Below are 15235 nucleotides of genomic sequence, written 5' to 3'. Positions count from 1 at the left end.
CATCTTTTATTATTAATAATTTTTTTTAAATATCTGCCTTTTGGATTGTCTATTTTGTTTTATTCATACATTAAAATTTAAACCAACTTAAGACAAAGATAAATAAAGTGGGAGCGATATCTGTTCATTACCCTGTTCACAAGGTGATGTCGGAGCTGATTTGCAGCGATCAGATTCTTCTGATGAGGTTGGCTCTGAAGTGGCTGGCTGGGCATCCTGCCCTGGAGTCAACTACACAGAGAACAGAACCATTACATTACTAATTATTCTTACTGTCATTAATGTAGTTCTTTAATCTATTATCACATTTCTGCATCATTTTAATCATCATTTTCACAATCAAATGTCAATCCTTTTAAAATTAAAGCAATTTTTATTTAGGCAATTTGTATGCTCTGTAAATGTTTTTTTTTTTTTTTTTATCAAAATCGTTGCTACAAATTTTAAAGCCTGAGTTATATTTACCTTTTTCCGGCGCTGGGTGCTGTTAGAGATCTTGTCTGGTGTCACTCCCAGATCAGACAAAACCTTTGCTATCCCTCTCGCATCCACCCCACAGTTAGGAGCTACATTGGACTCACAACGCCGGTGAACATTCATTTTACAAACTGCAATGTGAGCAGACAGAGGAAAAGAAAGAGATCTTTCTGGTTGTGAATCTCCAACATGAATGTTTTGATTCATGTCAAACACCTCAAGGTTGATAGTTCAGTCACTGAATTAACACTTAATAAACTTAGTAAAAGAATTAGATTTAACAGGAGAAGATCCCTCACCAGGGGGCACTATTATTTAAATAACCTGTGTATACAGGATTGCAGAACAAGGTGTGATTTGACTCTTGCTACAGTAAATCTGACACAAGTATGAACATTCACACAAATTGTACATATACCGATCAGCCATAACATTAAAACCATTAAAATTAAAACCCAAGATTTGGCCCCTCAAGGCCTTAGTGGGTGTTCTGTGGTGTGTTTGTCCAGTGCATTCCACTGGAATGGGATCTGGGGAGATTGGAAGCCGTGTTATCAGCCTTTGCCTCTCTGCCTACTGTGTCCTGTGCATGGTGGGTTCTGGTGCACTGGGTGCACAAATTTTCTTTCAGAAATTTGTCCTGCAGTGGCTTTTCTGTAGGATCGGACAAGACACGCTGGCCTTTGGAACCCTAGGTGAGCCTTGGGTGGCCACGATCCTGTCACCAGTTTCCTGGTAAATAGTTGGTGATCAGTGGTTTTCACTTTACCTGTCATGGCTGATCAGCATATGAGGTAAATGTACCTTAGGCTACGTTCAATTTTGCTACTTTCATAAAACAATTCCAATTTTTATATTTACTAATATTAGTAGTAATTGTTTACTCCTACTGGCTATCAGTCGGATGTGAATATAAGATAAACTATGTACAGCACTCATTACTCCAGAACTACAGCCAGAGCCGTATTTCACATTAGGAGGCACAGTTCTTAGTTAGCTACAGTACAGACAGAAATATCTCACAGTTACTGCTTTAAATTCATTCAAATTCATTCCTTCTTCTCATACTTGATATGAAAAACAGAGACAACTTCTTTGTTTGATATAGGAAACGCTTTAGTGGTCTCATCTTTATTCAGCACAGACATGCATGCTTCATGAATGTAGGAACAAACGAGCACAAGAATGATTCATACCAATGACATGATGTGTGTGCTTCTTTCAGTTTAACAGTAAAAGAAATGAAATAGATAAATTCAATTGAAATTTGAATAAAAAAAACCTTACTGTCTTAACAACGCATTCATAACAACACTCCTAATAACTGCTTTACCTTTGCATTGAAGTCCTTGCCGCATCAGCCCCCAAAGTAAAGAACCGCAGTGATCACAGAAGGTGGGGACTTTATAATTGTGAATACTGAACTTGTGAGGCATGTTTACACTGAAGCGCTGAGAGCCAACCTGTGAAGAGAAATGACATCACTCGCTATTTATTTGTTCTGGATTTACGGCTCTGTGGGGGTAAAAAAACAACAACTCTATTTTATATATCTGACTATATCATGTTGATGAAATTAGAGTGAAGACTGGCCTCCTCTGGAGTGTCATCCTGCTTCTTTAGCCCGGGACACTTTGTTATGATGAGCTCGTGGCATCTTTTATGAACTACACAGGTGCAGACTGTAAAAAAAAAAAAAAAGAAAAAAGAAAAATAGAAAAAGAAATTTAAAATCACATAAAGAGATAAAAAATGAAAGTTTGTTCTCTGCTACAAGAAGAGTGAGTATATTTATATTAGATACTGGTATATCTTGTCTTTCTCTAAAAGAAAAAAAAAACTAAGTACACATAATAAGGTGAAAAGTCCCAACCTTGACACTGATATCCCTGTTTTCCTAATACACCCCTGCAAATGAACACAGAAAACACATGTTAGACAACCCGGATATCATGCTCTGTCAACACGTATAAATGTCTGAATTTTCCACAGCGCAGAATCACAGCCAAAAAGCGGTGCAGCCTGATGTTAGCAGTAGAGGGCGCTGTTTCGTCATTTTAAAAAAAGGAACTCACACCGCGCTTACTGACGGCAGAAAAAAGACAACATTGTGTTGTGACACACAGACACAGTGTTGTTTGGTGTCACACACGCACACCGTTATGCAAATTGACTAACTGTACGGCCTTGAGAGCAAAAAAAGAACCAAACAGCAGAGGAGTAAAAATAACCACAGCTGTCTGTCGGTTCTATCAGCACATCTTTTTCTGTCCTAAAGGACTTGCTTAAATAAGAGGTCTATATTACAATAGGCTGTAGTACACACACCATATACAATAGAAGGGAAATGCAGGAGAGGATAGTAAGAACGGTAAAGATGACTAAAGCTGAGGAGGTCTGGGGCACTTTTTTGACTACCACCCTTAAGGAAAAAAATATAGCAATATATTGTAAAATATAATGCAATATATTAAATAATACATTTCCATATATAGAAAAGTAGTGATTATATTTATTAATATATTGCAAGATATGAATGGACCCATGTATGGAGATATATTGAATTTATACTTATAATTGTTTTATTGAAACGTTATTTAAACTTTGTGCATGTTCAAGAATTATACGTACACACTTTTACTTTGTCGGCATGCTCTGATTAATGCCTATAAAGTTATTATATAAATCAAATTTTATATATTATGAAGTATATTGTTGAATATAAGATTACATACATTAGGATATACATTTGAATATATTTCTTAATTCAAAAAAAGCGGCAAATCCTTTTGTAATTTTAATTATACAAATACAATATATTATTCTTTTTATTATAAATATATTTTTAAACTTTTTTTTCTATTAATTATTAGTTGGTATCGGTTAGTGTAGCAACAAGGAATATTAGCATTATAAAATCTTTTCAATTTACCAGTAAATCAAAACACAAAATCTTTTAATATAATGACAGTTAATATATAATGAAATATATTTTCTTTGCGTAAGGGCTCATCTGTTCATCTGTGCCACTTCGGAATCACACAAAAATTTAGATTTTACACTCAACACAAAGAATAAACATTATGGTGTACACACTCTTTCCAGTCTTCTTTATCACATCATCTCTCTGTTTTCACATAGTGTTTTTGGCATCACCATTCAGACATTTGCATGAAAGAGGTAGATAGAAAACCAGGAGATGAATGGAAATGATATCTAGCTATCATTTCCACGAATTCATATAATGCTGTCCTTATTCAAGCGCTTTCATTTGAATCAAAGACTATTTATTTATTTATTTATTTTGCCCGTAAGGTATATGCTGATTACATGACCAGTTTAGTATTCAGATTCTGGCAGCGAATATGTGCGTGCATGTGAATGTACTCAGAGAGCCAGAGAGAAAGTAAGAGAGAGAGAGTGAGAGAGAGCGGGTGAGAGAAAGCTTACCAGATAAAGTCACGGCAGTGGGAGCAGTAAGTAGGCTGTCTCAAGTAAGTGGCCATAAACTTGTGTCCGTTCACCTGATGGACACGTCTGCGCACTGCCCCCTGACGCTTACGGGGTCGCATGCGCTCACGGAACACTCGTTCTTCATTTTCCCCAGATGCAGCAGCTGTCAGAGACAAAGTGACATAAAATGTGGATTATCACGAGTTAAAAGACTGAGTCAGAACGGAGTCACTACTTTAACATTACATCCCAAACACCGAGCTTATAGGATAGATTAGTAGCTGTTAATTAACTATATAGTCAAAGAAAAAAAAACTCTCTGCTGAGCCACAGGACAAACAACAACAACAAAATCTACTATCTATAGCTTTAAATCGCCTTTAAATTCTTGGGATCATCACCATGCAAAGGGGCAATGCATGGGACAAAATTTTACCTCTGATTGATTCCTTTTCTCATACATTTCCCATACACATACACAGTCATACACACTCTCACATGCACAGTGAAACATCATAAGCAGGGGAAACACACCAACTTATGCTACACTGAATTATCCCTCTTTAAAACAGAGTTTTACTCAAGCCCACAGTCTGAGGTCACCTCAGGCAGCAGAGAGTAAGAACAAACACATCTTTTATTCCTCTACCTAATTGCCCCCTGAAGGTTCTACGCTCTGTGTGTATGTGTGTGTGTGTGTGTGTGTGTGTGAGAGAGAGAGAGAGAAAGAGAGAGAGAGAGAGGGAATGAGAGAGACCTGAGGCCTGAGAGCACCTGACCTAGCATGTGCTCTGCTCAGCCATGTGCCTTAACACAGGTCAGATCACATAGCCTGAGGGACACCATAATGCATGGAGAATAACATTGATTGGGCTGAGTTCTCAGCTTGTGTGTGTGTGTGTACACTGAAAAAATTTAATTGGAAATCAAACTTTTTAAATGAAATCTCGCTTTGCATACTTACAAACGTATGAACCATTAACTCATCTGTTGCCTCTTTGTCTGTTTCATATCAGTAATCTGCTGGAATGTTCGTCATATTTGCACGTGTTGTTGGCTATTTTCAGCAAGGGCAGCTACAGAGGAGAGGACTCTAGCGGGATAGATGTGCTTACATAATGCTTTATCTGATTAGGGGGCAGAATGTAACAGAGTGCAGGAAAACAAATCTACAAACCATTAGTGATGCTCAAGCCCTGATACACAGCATATTTTAATATAGCAAACAAAGTCACAATTACAATCGCTGAGACACAGACAAACATACACAAAAGACACGATGCTTAAATTCCATACATTGCCACCGACATGGCTATAATGCATCTGTGTTCTATGACTTTATAGTTTATATATGACATGCGACTGGACTGCAAGTTAGAGCCAAAAACTTGACAAAAAATGAGCTTCCATCAGAAAGCCAGAGGAACTATTCCTACTAGACGACTACTATCACCCAAATAAAGATGGGTTCCCTGTTGAGAGTGGATCCTCTTAAGGTTCCTTCTCATTGTCACCTCATTGAGTTTTTCCTTGCCATCATCACCCTCAGCTTGCTCATCAGAGACAAATTGATCATTATGATTTATACATATTTTCTCACACATTTCACTATAATTTTTCTTTTTTTTATTCTGTAAAGCTGCCTTGTGACACTGAGAACTGTTAAAAGTGCATTATAAATAAATATAAATAAAAGTGTAAATAAAAAAATACAAGAAAGTCTGACTCTTTGGTAGCAAATTATGAAGAAATAAGCGGTACCTTAAGACATTTATTTATGTCTACATTTAGGAATACTCTCTCTCTCTCCCTCTCTCTCTCTCTCTCTCATGTCCCTGACTTATAAACATTCAAATTACAAATTTCTGCAGATACGAACAGCCACGCATTCGTATCTGTATTTACATTTATACTGTAGATGTGAACAAATGACAGGAGTAGCTCATGTGTATTGTACAAAAAAATAGACACTGCAGTGCACCAGATACCAATATTTACAATTATATACAATATCTTTAGTGTTTAATTGAATGTATAAAAGTCCGATATATTGTATGTGAGCGCTTTTAGGGCTGTGGGATAAATAAGTTGACCTCACCGGTTTCAATGAGTCAGTCCGGGAGCGTGATGATAAAAAATGGTTGTCCTGTAAAGCTGTCCAGATGGTGAATAATTCTAATTTCGGAATATCCTCAACTGACAGTTCAGACAAAAAAGATTCTGACAAAAGTTTAAAGTCCGAAACAGCACGCATTAAACAAAGTGTAGCATTGTCCTAACCTGACCAAACCTGTGTTTGTTTTTTATGCTTTTCAATTTGATTCAAAGGTGTATAAAACTAATTAGTCTGACTTACAAACAAATCTGACTTACACACGTGCTCCCAGAAACGGAACTCGTTCGTAAGTCAGGAATTTAAATGATTATTCAAACATTCTCTATCATTGTTTATCATTGTCTACATCTAGAGCCTATTGTATGCTAAAATATGCAAAATAATTGAAAAATACTTGTGTATAGTATGTGCTTGTGTGTATCTATGGCTGTCTAGGACGTATGTCTCTGTGCTTTTATTTTAACCTCCAGATGTTCCTCTAGATGTTCATCAATGGCTGTAACGTAAAAATGGAGCCTGGAATCCTGTTTTTACCATGAAATAAGTCTATGTGAACACACACAACATTAGTTGTAGACACTTGTAAATGCAAATACAATGCATAAAAGCATGGCGTTTGACAACAAAATGTCTAAGGAAAATATAAAATTTCAATCCAAATAAGAACTTTGCTGAAGATGGAAAATTAGCATTCAAATAAAGCACGATGTAGAATGCTTACTCCACACCTTAAAAATGCTCAAAACCTAGACAGGATCACAGGATAAGCGGTACAGATAATGGATGGATAAATTATTACTTTGCTATGGTAAAAGACAGAATACATGTGCCCTCATCCTCACCAGAAAGTTTTTAAGTCTTACTTTCCTCTTGTTAAATTCTCTCCCTCATCCCTTTTCCAGTCATTGTGTTGTAAAGGATGAATTGGTTGAGCTGATGAGAGGGCAGGCCGAGTGGAACAGAGGACCATGTTCACCCACTGCCAGACTGCCAGAGGACAACAATTCAACGCCAACACTACTTCAGCCCCAGACAAAACATAAACAGGCAACACAAGCACACTTCAAGCCAGCCACAGTTTGGCCACACACCAATAATAACAGTATTAATCAGAGAGAAAGAGGGTGTGAGAAATCACACATCTGCTAAAAACACAATACAGAGCCATACGATAAGCTTGAGGGCAATCAATTTCACTACAGCTGAAATTAATCAGAGACGTATCTGATATGCTTGTTGACACGTTGTTAAATGATGAGTAAATTTATGATAGTAAAAGCAAAAACAGCATGGTCCAATGATGTGCTCAATCACATCTCAGTACTTATCACTGTGCTCAATGGTACATGGCCTATTTAAAGGACTTTTATGTTACTCCAATAACATGTACAGTATCTAGTCACTCAGTCGAGATGTTTCTTATGTTAAGATGATTAGTTTTTAGCTGAAGCTTGTCTAATCGCATAAGTTTAGAGTGGAGCTATATGATTAGTGCTTTGAGGTAGAGTCTAATCTATCCCAGGAGACTGAGGGGGAACGAGGCCAGGTACACCCTTAAGGAGGTGCCAATTCATCACAGGGCACACACACACACAAATAGACACACACTCACTTCCTCACTACCGACAATTTGGGAATGCCAATGAGTCTAATCTCAGGAGTACCCAGAGGAATCCCACTAAGCACGGGGAGAAGATGCACACAGAGCTAAGGTGGGAATTAAACCAGGAACCTGAAGGTGCAAGGCGACATTGCAAACCACTAAAATTTGCTAAAGTTCTAGAAATAACCTTTAAATCTAATTTTATTTTTTTTTTAAATAAAATTTTAAATTTGCGCTTAAGCTAGTCAGCATTGGGTAAATAATATTTCAGACTTTGGAGGTGCATAAACATACAGTAGTTTCTGTGTTTAGACCCCACTACAGCCCTGATGGTCATGTTTTGTTCATGTTTATAGTGGCTCGCAACTCTCTCAAAGGATATTTTAGTGCTTTCTTCGTTCCTACAGTACCTAATTTAATTAGTCCGCTAATTAACAGCCTTTTCTAAATTGACGTGGGTGTGACAGAGCCAGGAAACCACATAATTTTCAGAGCAGGTATTCCTCTAGGACAAAAGTTCAGAACTACTGCAGTAGGTCATATTGGTTGTTAAGCCACATCAGCAAGCCTGCATAACATTATTGAGGAGCTGGATGCAGGTTGATGCCTGACTCATCTGATGCTTTACATCTGCTGGGAGCTTTCAGCAATTATGACTCACCTACTGCTGTGAAGGTGATCACACATGGACACCCTAATCATTTTCACTCAAAAACAATTAATGCCAAGGTTTTACCTAAGCTTCAGTTGACAGTCTCGCCTAGATATTGTAGATTTTTGGCTTGTGCTCATTCCAGGACTCTCACTCAGAATATGCTCATGTTGCACATCATTGTAACACAAACTCATTATTTTTTGCCTTTAGTCTTCTACAACTGTATTCCGTAGTGATTATTAATCTCACTATAACACTAGTAAGTGTTTGAGTCAATCTAAGTTTTAGGGATTGTTCTCGATGTCGCTTGTTCATTAGTGATCTAAATTACATCCAGATTTATTTTAACACTGCTTCTATGACAATATCTAATATACAAATAGAATTGATTGGATATTTACATTTGTGATAAACTTGTATTCTATCAACTATTACCTAAAGAACTGAATAAGCAAGACTTTTTGGGTACAAGGAACCTTGTGTAAATAGCACATTTTGCAGAACCATTCTTTATTATTTGTTTATTAAGAGCTGTGGAGCTTCATCTCATTTGTCTTCCTCAACATAAGAGTGACAGGAAAAAAAACTGACTAAGCAAAGGGCACAGAGATTTATTCTTCAATCTTCATCTCTTTTTACCCCAAACACCCTGGGACCTGGCAGAGGATAAATACAGAGATGTGATGGACACGCTGTGTCTCGAGGAGATGTTATCTAACAAGCCATCTGGCAAATATCTCTCTCAACATATTACAGCAGAGAAGAACTACTCCACTGTGCAAAAACACTACGTTAAATGAAAAACTACAATTTCCATGAACACATGAAGGGAAAAAAAAAACCCTTCAAACTCTAACAGGCGTTTAAGGTGCTATAAGCATGCTGAAACCAGATTCTAAACAGATGAAGACTTCAGAACAATCCCTTTTACATGCATGTCACTCATCCCTTGGCCCCTTTCTCTCTTTTCCTCTCCAGACCTTGTTCTCGCCTTTTTTCCATCCCTGGAAACCTGTGAGCTCACAGGCTGGTTTCCATGACGACCCCCGCAATCTAAACGATCGGAGCGCCAGGGCTGCCCTGCTGTACAAACACGAGGAGAGAGTGGAAAAGACCCCGAACACACTCGTGCACCGATCGATTCGACCATGACAGAGATAGCAGTGAGAATCTGTGCAGAGATGAGGGAGTGAAGAGAATGGAATGATAGGAAATGATCGGCTCGAAACAAATCACTAAGGGAGAGATAAAGAAAAAGAGAGAGAGAGAGAGAGAGAGAAGGGGAATATGCTAAAAATAGACCTCATGCTCTACCACTCTCTCTATAGCTGCATGCGTTTGCATGGTCATTGGTGATGGGTTGCACACATTAGGAACAAATTAAGCCACAGACAAAGCTAAGGTAAGGCTAGAAAAGGACATTGTTGTGTACAGAATATATAATAAGGAAAGATGAATTTATTAATTATCTTAACCTTAAATGAAAATCAGGTAAGAATTCCTACAAACATATTAATAACAGATCCAAAATGTGGTTAATCACATGGGGACTGTATGTCTGAAGTCTGTCCTCAAGAAAAAAAAACAGCACTGAGCTTTTCCTGAAAAGCCCAAGACACTTTGTAGAAGATATTTCACATTTTCCTATTCTCAACACCACTTATCGTGTGTAGGATCACAGGAGGCCTGGAGCCAATCCCAGGGGACTCGGGGCACTAGGCAGGGGACACTCTGGACTGGGTGCCAATCTATTACAGGGCACACTATGAGCAATTTGGAAAACCCCCAAAAGATATTTCAATACCTTTATACTTTATACATGCACATGTAGTCAGTTCGGACAAATTTCAGTAGAAAGCATTGCAAGATTACTCTTTTTAAACGTGTGCAACTTTATATTTATAATACAGGGGAAGAGAATCTGGTCGAAAGTAAAGACAGATTTCCAGAAAAGACTTTTTTCTCAAAAAAAAAAAAAAAAAAAAAACTTTTGAGGCCTGAAAGTCCTCATATGAGAATATGACATTTTCTCCCAACTACATTGTCTATATATTCTTGTATAATTTAATACAATCCTAATGCTAAAAAAGAGGAGCCATGAGATAAAATTGCAATGTAAACAGTACAGCAGTAGAGGCCAGGTCTCAGGAGGTTCCTATCTTCTAGCTTTCAAGGATAAAAGGTGCATTTATTTTAAATATTCTTTAAGCATGGCAATGATCTTTCCAAATATTGTATGGGCTTGACATAAAACACTATCTGAAAAAGAGCAATAATTATTTAGTAATCAGATCAATAATACACTGCCATTAGAAAAGTAAGATTTCTTTTTTTATTAGATGTTTAAATGTAATGTGGAATAGTTACTTTATTCAATTGATTTGTCTACCATTTTAATCGTTGTCAATATTTCTCAATTCTGGAGTTTAATGATGCATCTCGAGGGCAGTCAAACAAGCTAGGTAAAATGATCTCTTTAGAAATACACACAGAGGTAAGTAATTCAATCAATAGTCAGCAGTACACATTCTGTACAGTCTGAATGTCCCTAGGAGTCTGTGAGCATCTGTGTACGATAATCCATAGCTTAGTCTCGTTTGCTATTTTAAGATATGTAAACCTTGGTCAGGCGATATATAACAAACCTAACGTATTCATGCATATATACATGCGAGAACCACACACTTAACACACTTAACACACACACACACGAGTTCCTCAGCCAGGGTTAGTTATTTAAATCCTGCTCATTGCAGTAGTTAGTGCAAAGTGAGTGATATGGGTCTATATTAAAAAGTTAGAACATGAACTTTTAGTGTGTGACGAACTCTTCTCTCATCAAGCTTGTAGAACATCTTTGAACGTCCTCCTCCTATGGATGTGTATATAACTCTTTGATAGTGATTCATGTAATTACACACAATTACATTTAAATTAGGCATTGATTTAAGATGCTAGTTTTAGCACCATGACAGAAGGACTGAAAGCATAAATAGCCTTCTGATGTCATCAGTTATGATCAGGAATAGACTGATTCAGGAAGCTCAGATAAGTTGTACTAAATAAATCCAGTTTTATAAACTTCGATTCATGGCCTGAGGAAGCAGCATACAGAAACATCGTCTTTAATTTTAGCCCACTGTGTGTGAAATTCAGTTTTTTCTGCAAGAAGTTTTTTGGCAGTCCAGAAAAAGATGAGACTGCTCCAGATGGGACTCATTCCAAATCTAATAATTACACGGAGTCTGTCTTCCTGACACAGGGATTGTAGAGTCAGCAGAGTTTTGAAAGAAGGTAAAACATTTTTTTTTTTACAGTATCCCCCAGTCTGAACTACTGTTGAGCAGGACAAGGCCAATGCAGGTGGGATTATGGGTAATGGTGCAGGGATTGTGGGAAGCTGCAGTGTGAGCTATTCAAGACTGCATAGCTTGAGGCATCACTGAAAATAACTCACAGTGTTGGAGAGTTTCTCCTGTGTGTACGTGTTGGTGTGTGCCATCGATTGGCCGGTCTGTGGAAGGAAAAAATGTGTATCCCTTTTCTTTACTGCCTGAATGTCACTGGGTTCTTTTCTTCCATGGGAGCAGGTAAAAGGTCATGTTGGGGTCATCACTGGGAAAAGAAATTGTGCATTTTGGACGTGTCTTTGTTTTCATATTGGCTTCCATTAGACTTAACTAATCTGAAGGGAGTTACAGTACGACACAGCAATCCATAAGGACATGACCTCGTACAAATCCTCAGAAATGATCAGCATGATATCTGGACAGACGTACAGTACAGCGCTTTGATGCCTTTTGGGGCAGCTTATTTCAAATAAGCAACATAAAGTCAATAAAGAAAAACAGAAGCAAATATTATTTTGTAAAAGATTAACTTGGTTGGGCTGCAGGAAATAATCCTTTATTGGCTGAAAGTCAGCAAAGAAAAGATAAAGGTAAAAATCTTGAACTAAAGCATAAAAAATATAAATTTCACAAAATCTGCTGTACATGTAAGTTGTTACACACTGCGTCCTTAAACATAACAACTGGACTTTCGATGCAAGTAAAGGTAAAGAACCCAAATCTTACACATTCTTTAACAGGTTAACACAGGTCTCAGAGGTCCTGCATAGTATCTCTGTTAATGCTTCAGATAAAATATTCCTTAGATAATAATTTTTTTCCCTACCTCTGTTTTACTCCTCTTACAGATGCACCGTTTCAGTGTCTATGCAAATGAGCTACTGCTGAACCATGCCCCAGCAGAGAACGGCAAAGCTGAGGACCATTGAGCAACAAGTTCAGGGAGGGGATCTTCTTATATAAAGTCACATTAGGTCACATTGTTTAAACCCCAACCAACACACTCATTCACTCATCATCTATACCACTTTATTTTGTATTCAGGATTGCGGGGGGCCTGGAGCCTATCCGAATAGACTTAGGGCATGAGCGCCAATTAGCCTAATCTGTGGCTCTTTGGACTGTGGGAGGAAACCAGAGTACCCAGTGGAAACCCACCAAGCACGGTGGAGAACATGCTAACTTCAAGCACACAGGAATGTTTGCATAATAGGTCCCCTTTAAAGCTTCAAGGCTTTGAATAATGGGCGGTCAGTGACAATGCATAAAATTTTAGGATTTAAAAGTCTATTACGGGTTTACAAATAGATTTTAGTTTTGGAATTTTCTGATCATTAACTTAATGTGTGAAGCCAGATCTAGTGTTAATATCATATACAGTAGAAATGCATGCAAAACTACAGGGAAATTACAGGGAAACTACCCAGAGGGCACATGTGTGAACAGAAATCTGGGAAATACACTGCTGGGAAAAGAAGAACCTGTCAAGCATTTGTGCAAAAACAATGCATTTTCCATGAATTAATGACATGAAGAGATATGCTGTTCATCACTAAATCAACAGAAGACTCCACAAATGGTGTACTTTCAAAGTTTTTGAAATATACATTCCATTAAATATTACTATCGTTACATGTCAAAGATGTGTAATAGCTGCAAGTTTAAATACAAAACCCAAGCTAGTAATGGTTAGATAGGAGCTCGGCTAACATTATACAGATAAAAATTTTAAACTACCGGTGTAATAACTCGCACTCATTCTCTGGCCCATATAAGATTAAATTATTTGTCACATATACCTTACAGATGCACATATACCTTACAGTACATGTGACAAATACAGTACCTTTTTTCTTTTCATACATCCCAGTATGGGATCTGGGGTCAGAGACACAGGGTCAGCCAGGATCCAGCACCCCTGCAGCACAGGGTTAAGGGCTTTGCTGAAGGGCTTAACAGAGGCAGCATGGTATTGCTGGGGCTTGAACCCCTGACCTTCCGATCAGTAACGCAGTGTCTTTGCTGTTTGAGCCACCACTGCCCCCCCCCACTTCTACTTTAATGTTGGAATTAAATCCCCCTATCCAGTCAAACCACAGCATTCTGGATCGATGGAGAAAATCAACTAGAAATCAATGTGCATGAGAATGAACAAAGTCACACTAAAGCAATCTTCTGAAACAGAGGAAAGATCAATGCCCTCAGCGGACTTAGCGCAAGCGTGTGCACATAAGAGCATTCAAATGAGGCATGAATGATGCTGCACTTTCATTAACGGTCCATGCAAAGTGACCAGGCACTGTGCACATGGTGCTGAGCCATGCCCACACATTAGCACAGAACGACTGTTTGCAGTGAGACACACACAAGCTAGAATTAAACTGAAATTAGTTACCAACACCACGCGGCAGGGGCCTGTGATTACAGTGTCAACCACACACCACCACCATTATCGTTTTACACACTAATCATCCATCTGTGTGTTTGTTTTTGGTGTGTACGTGTGTGTGTGTGTGTGTGTGTATCTGCTAATCCTGGCAGCATCCTCTGGAATTCAGGGAGATATTATCTCAGGATGTTGGTAAACCAGCTCAGTATGTTTAAAGCCTTATCTACATTAGAGCTGTCAGAACAAATTTATTTTCGAATTTTCTTAATATCTTATAATATTTCAGTCTCTGAAGGTAGAAAATAAAATATTCCATTGTTTGAGGTCTCATGTGTTCCTATTAGTTACATAACGAAATATATATTTCCTTCAGTGCTGAAATGCTGAAATGACCCTTGTATCGCTTGTGGCAGTAAACACAACCCCCAGTGAAGGGAAGCCATGGTGACATATGTTATTTCGGGATTTTTAAACCAGCTGTCAAATGAAAAACAAACATGTACAGTATACTGCATATGTTTTAATTTCAATAATTTTTTAGTCACATTTTATAGATTAAGGTCGGGTACCAACTTATTGGGCATTTAGTACGTCACACAGTTTAAAAAAAAAAACATCATTAAATTTGATGGCACATAGAAAGCTTATAGTGAATAGGACTCGGCCTAACTGCATGTTAGACTGCCTAAAAATAAGTGCACACTATGTAGCAGAGACAGGAAAATTGTTACTAGTTATAAAATTGATGAATAAAAACACAAGCTAAATCATTAAATTTTATGATAAAATGATGATACTACCTTAATAATTTCCTCTATAATCACTTTCAGCTTTATGTTATTTAAAACATAGTGTTGCATCACTGAGTAATTTTTTCCTAAGATACTTTACATTTAAAAGCTTATTATTATTATTATTATTATTATTATATTTTAGCCTCATGTTTACAATGTAACATTATGTTTGATTATCAATAATCACTAAGGTGTCACTGTGGCTTAGTGTCACCTCTCAGGTTTGGAGGTTCAAATCTAACCTTTAGTCTATGTGTGTGTGTGTGTGTGTGTGTGTGTGTGTGTGTGTGTGTGTGTGTAGTTTTTATGTTCTCCATGTACTTGGGGGTACTTCATGTTTCTTCCACAGATCAAAGACATGTGGTTGCCACCCTACATACCCTAAGTTCCCTGAGATA

The 15235-nt window shown here is 37.7% G+C and overlaps 1 protein-coding gene across 1 annotated transcript in view; it reads right to left on the bottom strand.

Annotated features, from left to right (window-relative positions):
* The window catches only part of prkcea (protein kinase C, epsilon a), a 60186-nt gene that overhangs the window by 23907 nt on the left and 21044 nt on the right, over positions 1 to 15235 (bottom strand). Inside the window, exons 3-8 of the mRNA XM_053511376.1 lie at positions 3928 to 4093; positions 2351 to 2385; positions 2071 to 2159; positions 1811 to 1940; positions 466 to 608; positions 132 to 231 (exon numbers count right to left, since the gene is read on the bottom strand). Coding sequence (XP_053367351.1) covers positions 132 to 231; positions 466 to 608; positions 1811 to 1940; positions 2071 to 2159; positions 2351 to 2385; positions 3928 to 4093 — 663 coding nt within the window. The remainder of the gene's footprint in view (positions 1 to 131; positions 232 to 465; positions 609 to 1810; positions 1941 to 2070; positions 2160 to 2350; positions 2386 to 3927; positions 4094 to 15235) is intronic.

Source organism: Clarias gariepinus, chromosome 14, assembly GCF_024256425.1.
Source record: "Clarias gariepinus isolate MV-2021 ecotype Netherlands chromosome 14, CGAR_prim_01v2, whole genome shotgun sequence".
Classification (NCBI taxonomy): Eukaryota; Metazoa; Chordata; class Actinopteri; order Siluriformes; family Clariidae; genus Clarias; species Clarias gariepinus.
The sequence above is the reverse complement of the archived record's forward strand: the minus strand, read 5'-3'. Positions and strand labels throughout refer to the sequence as shown.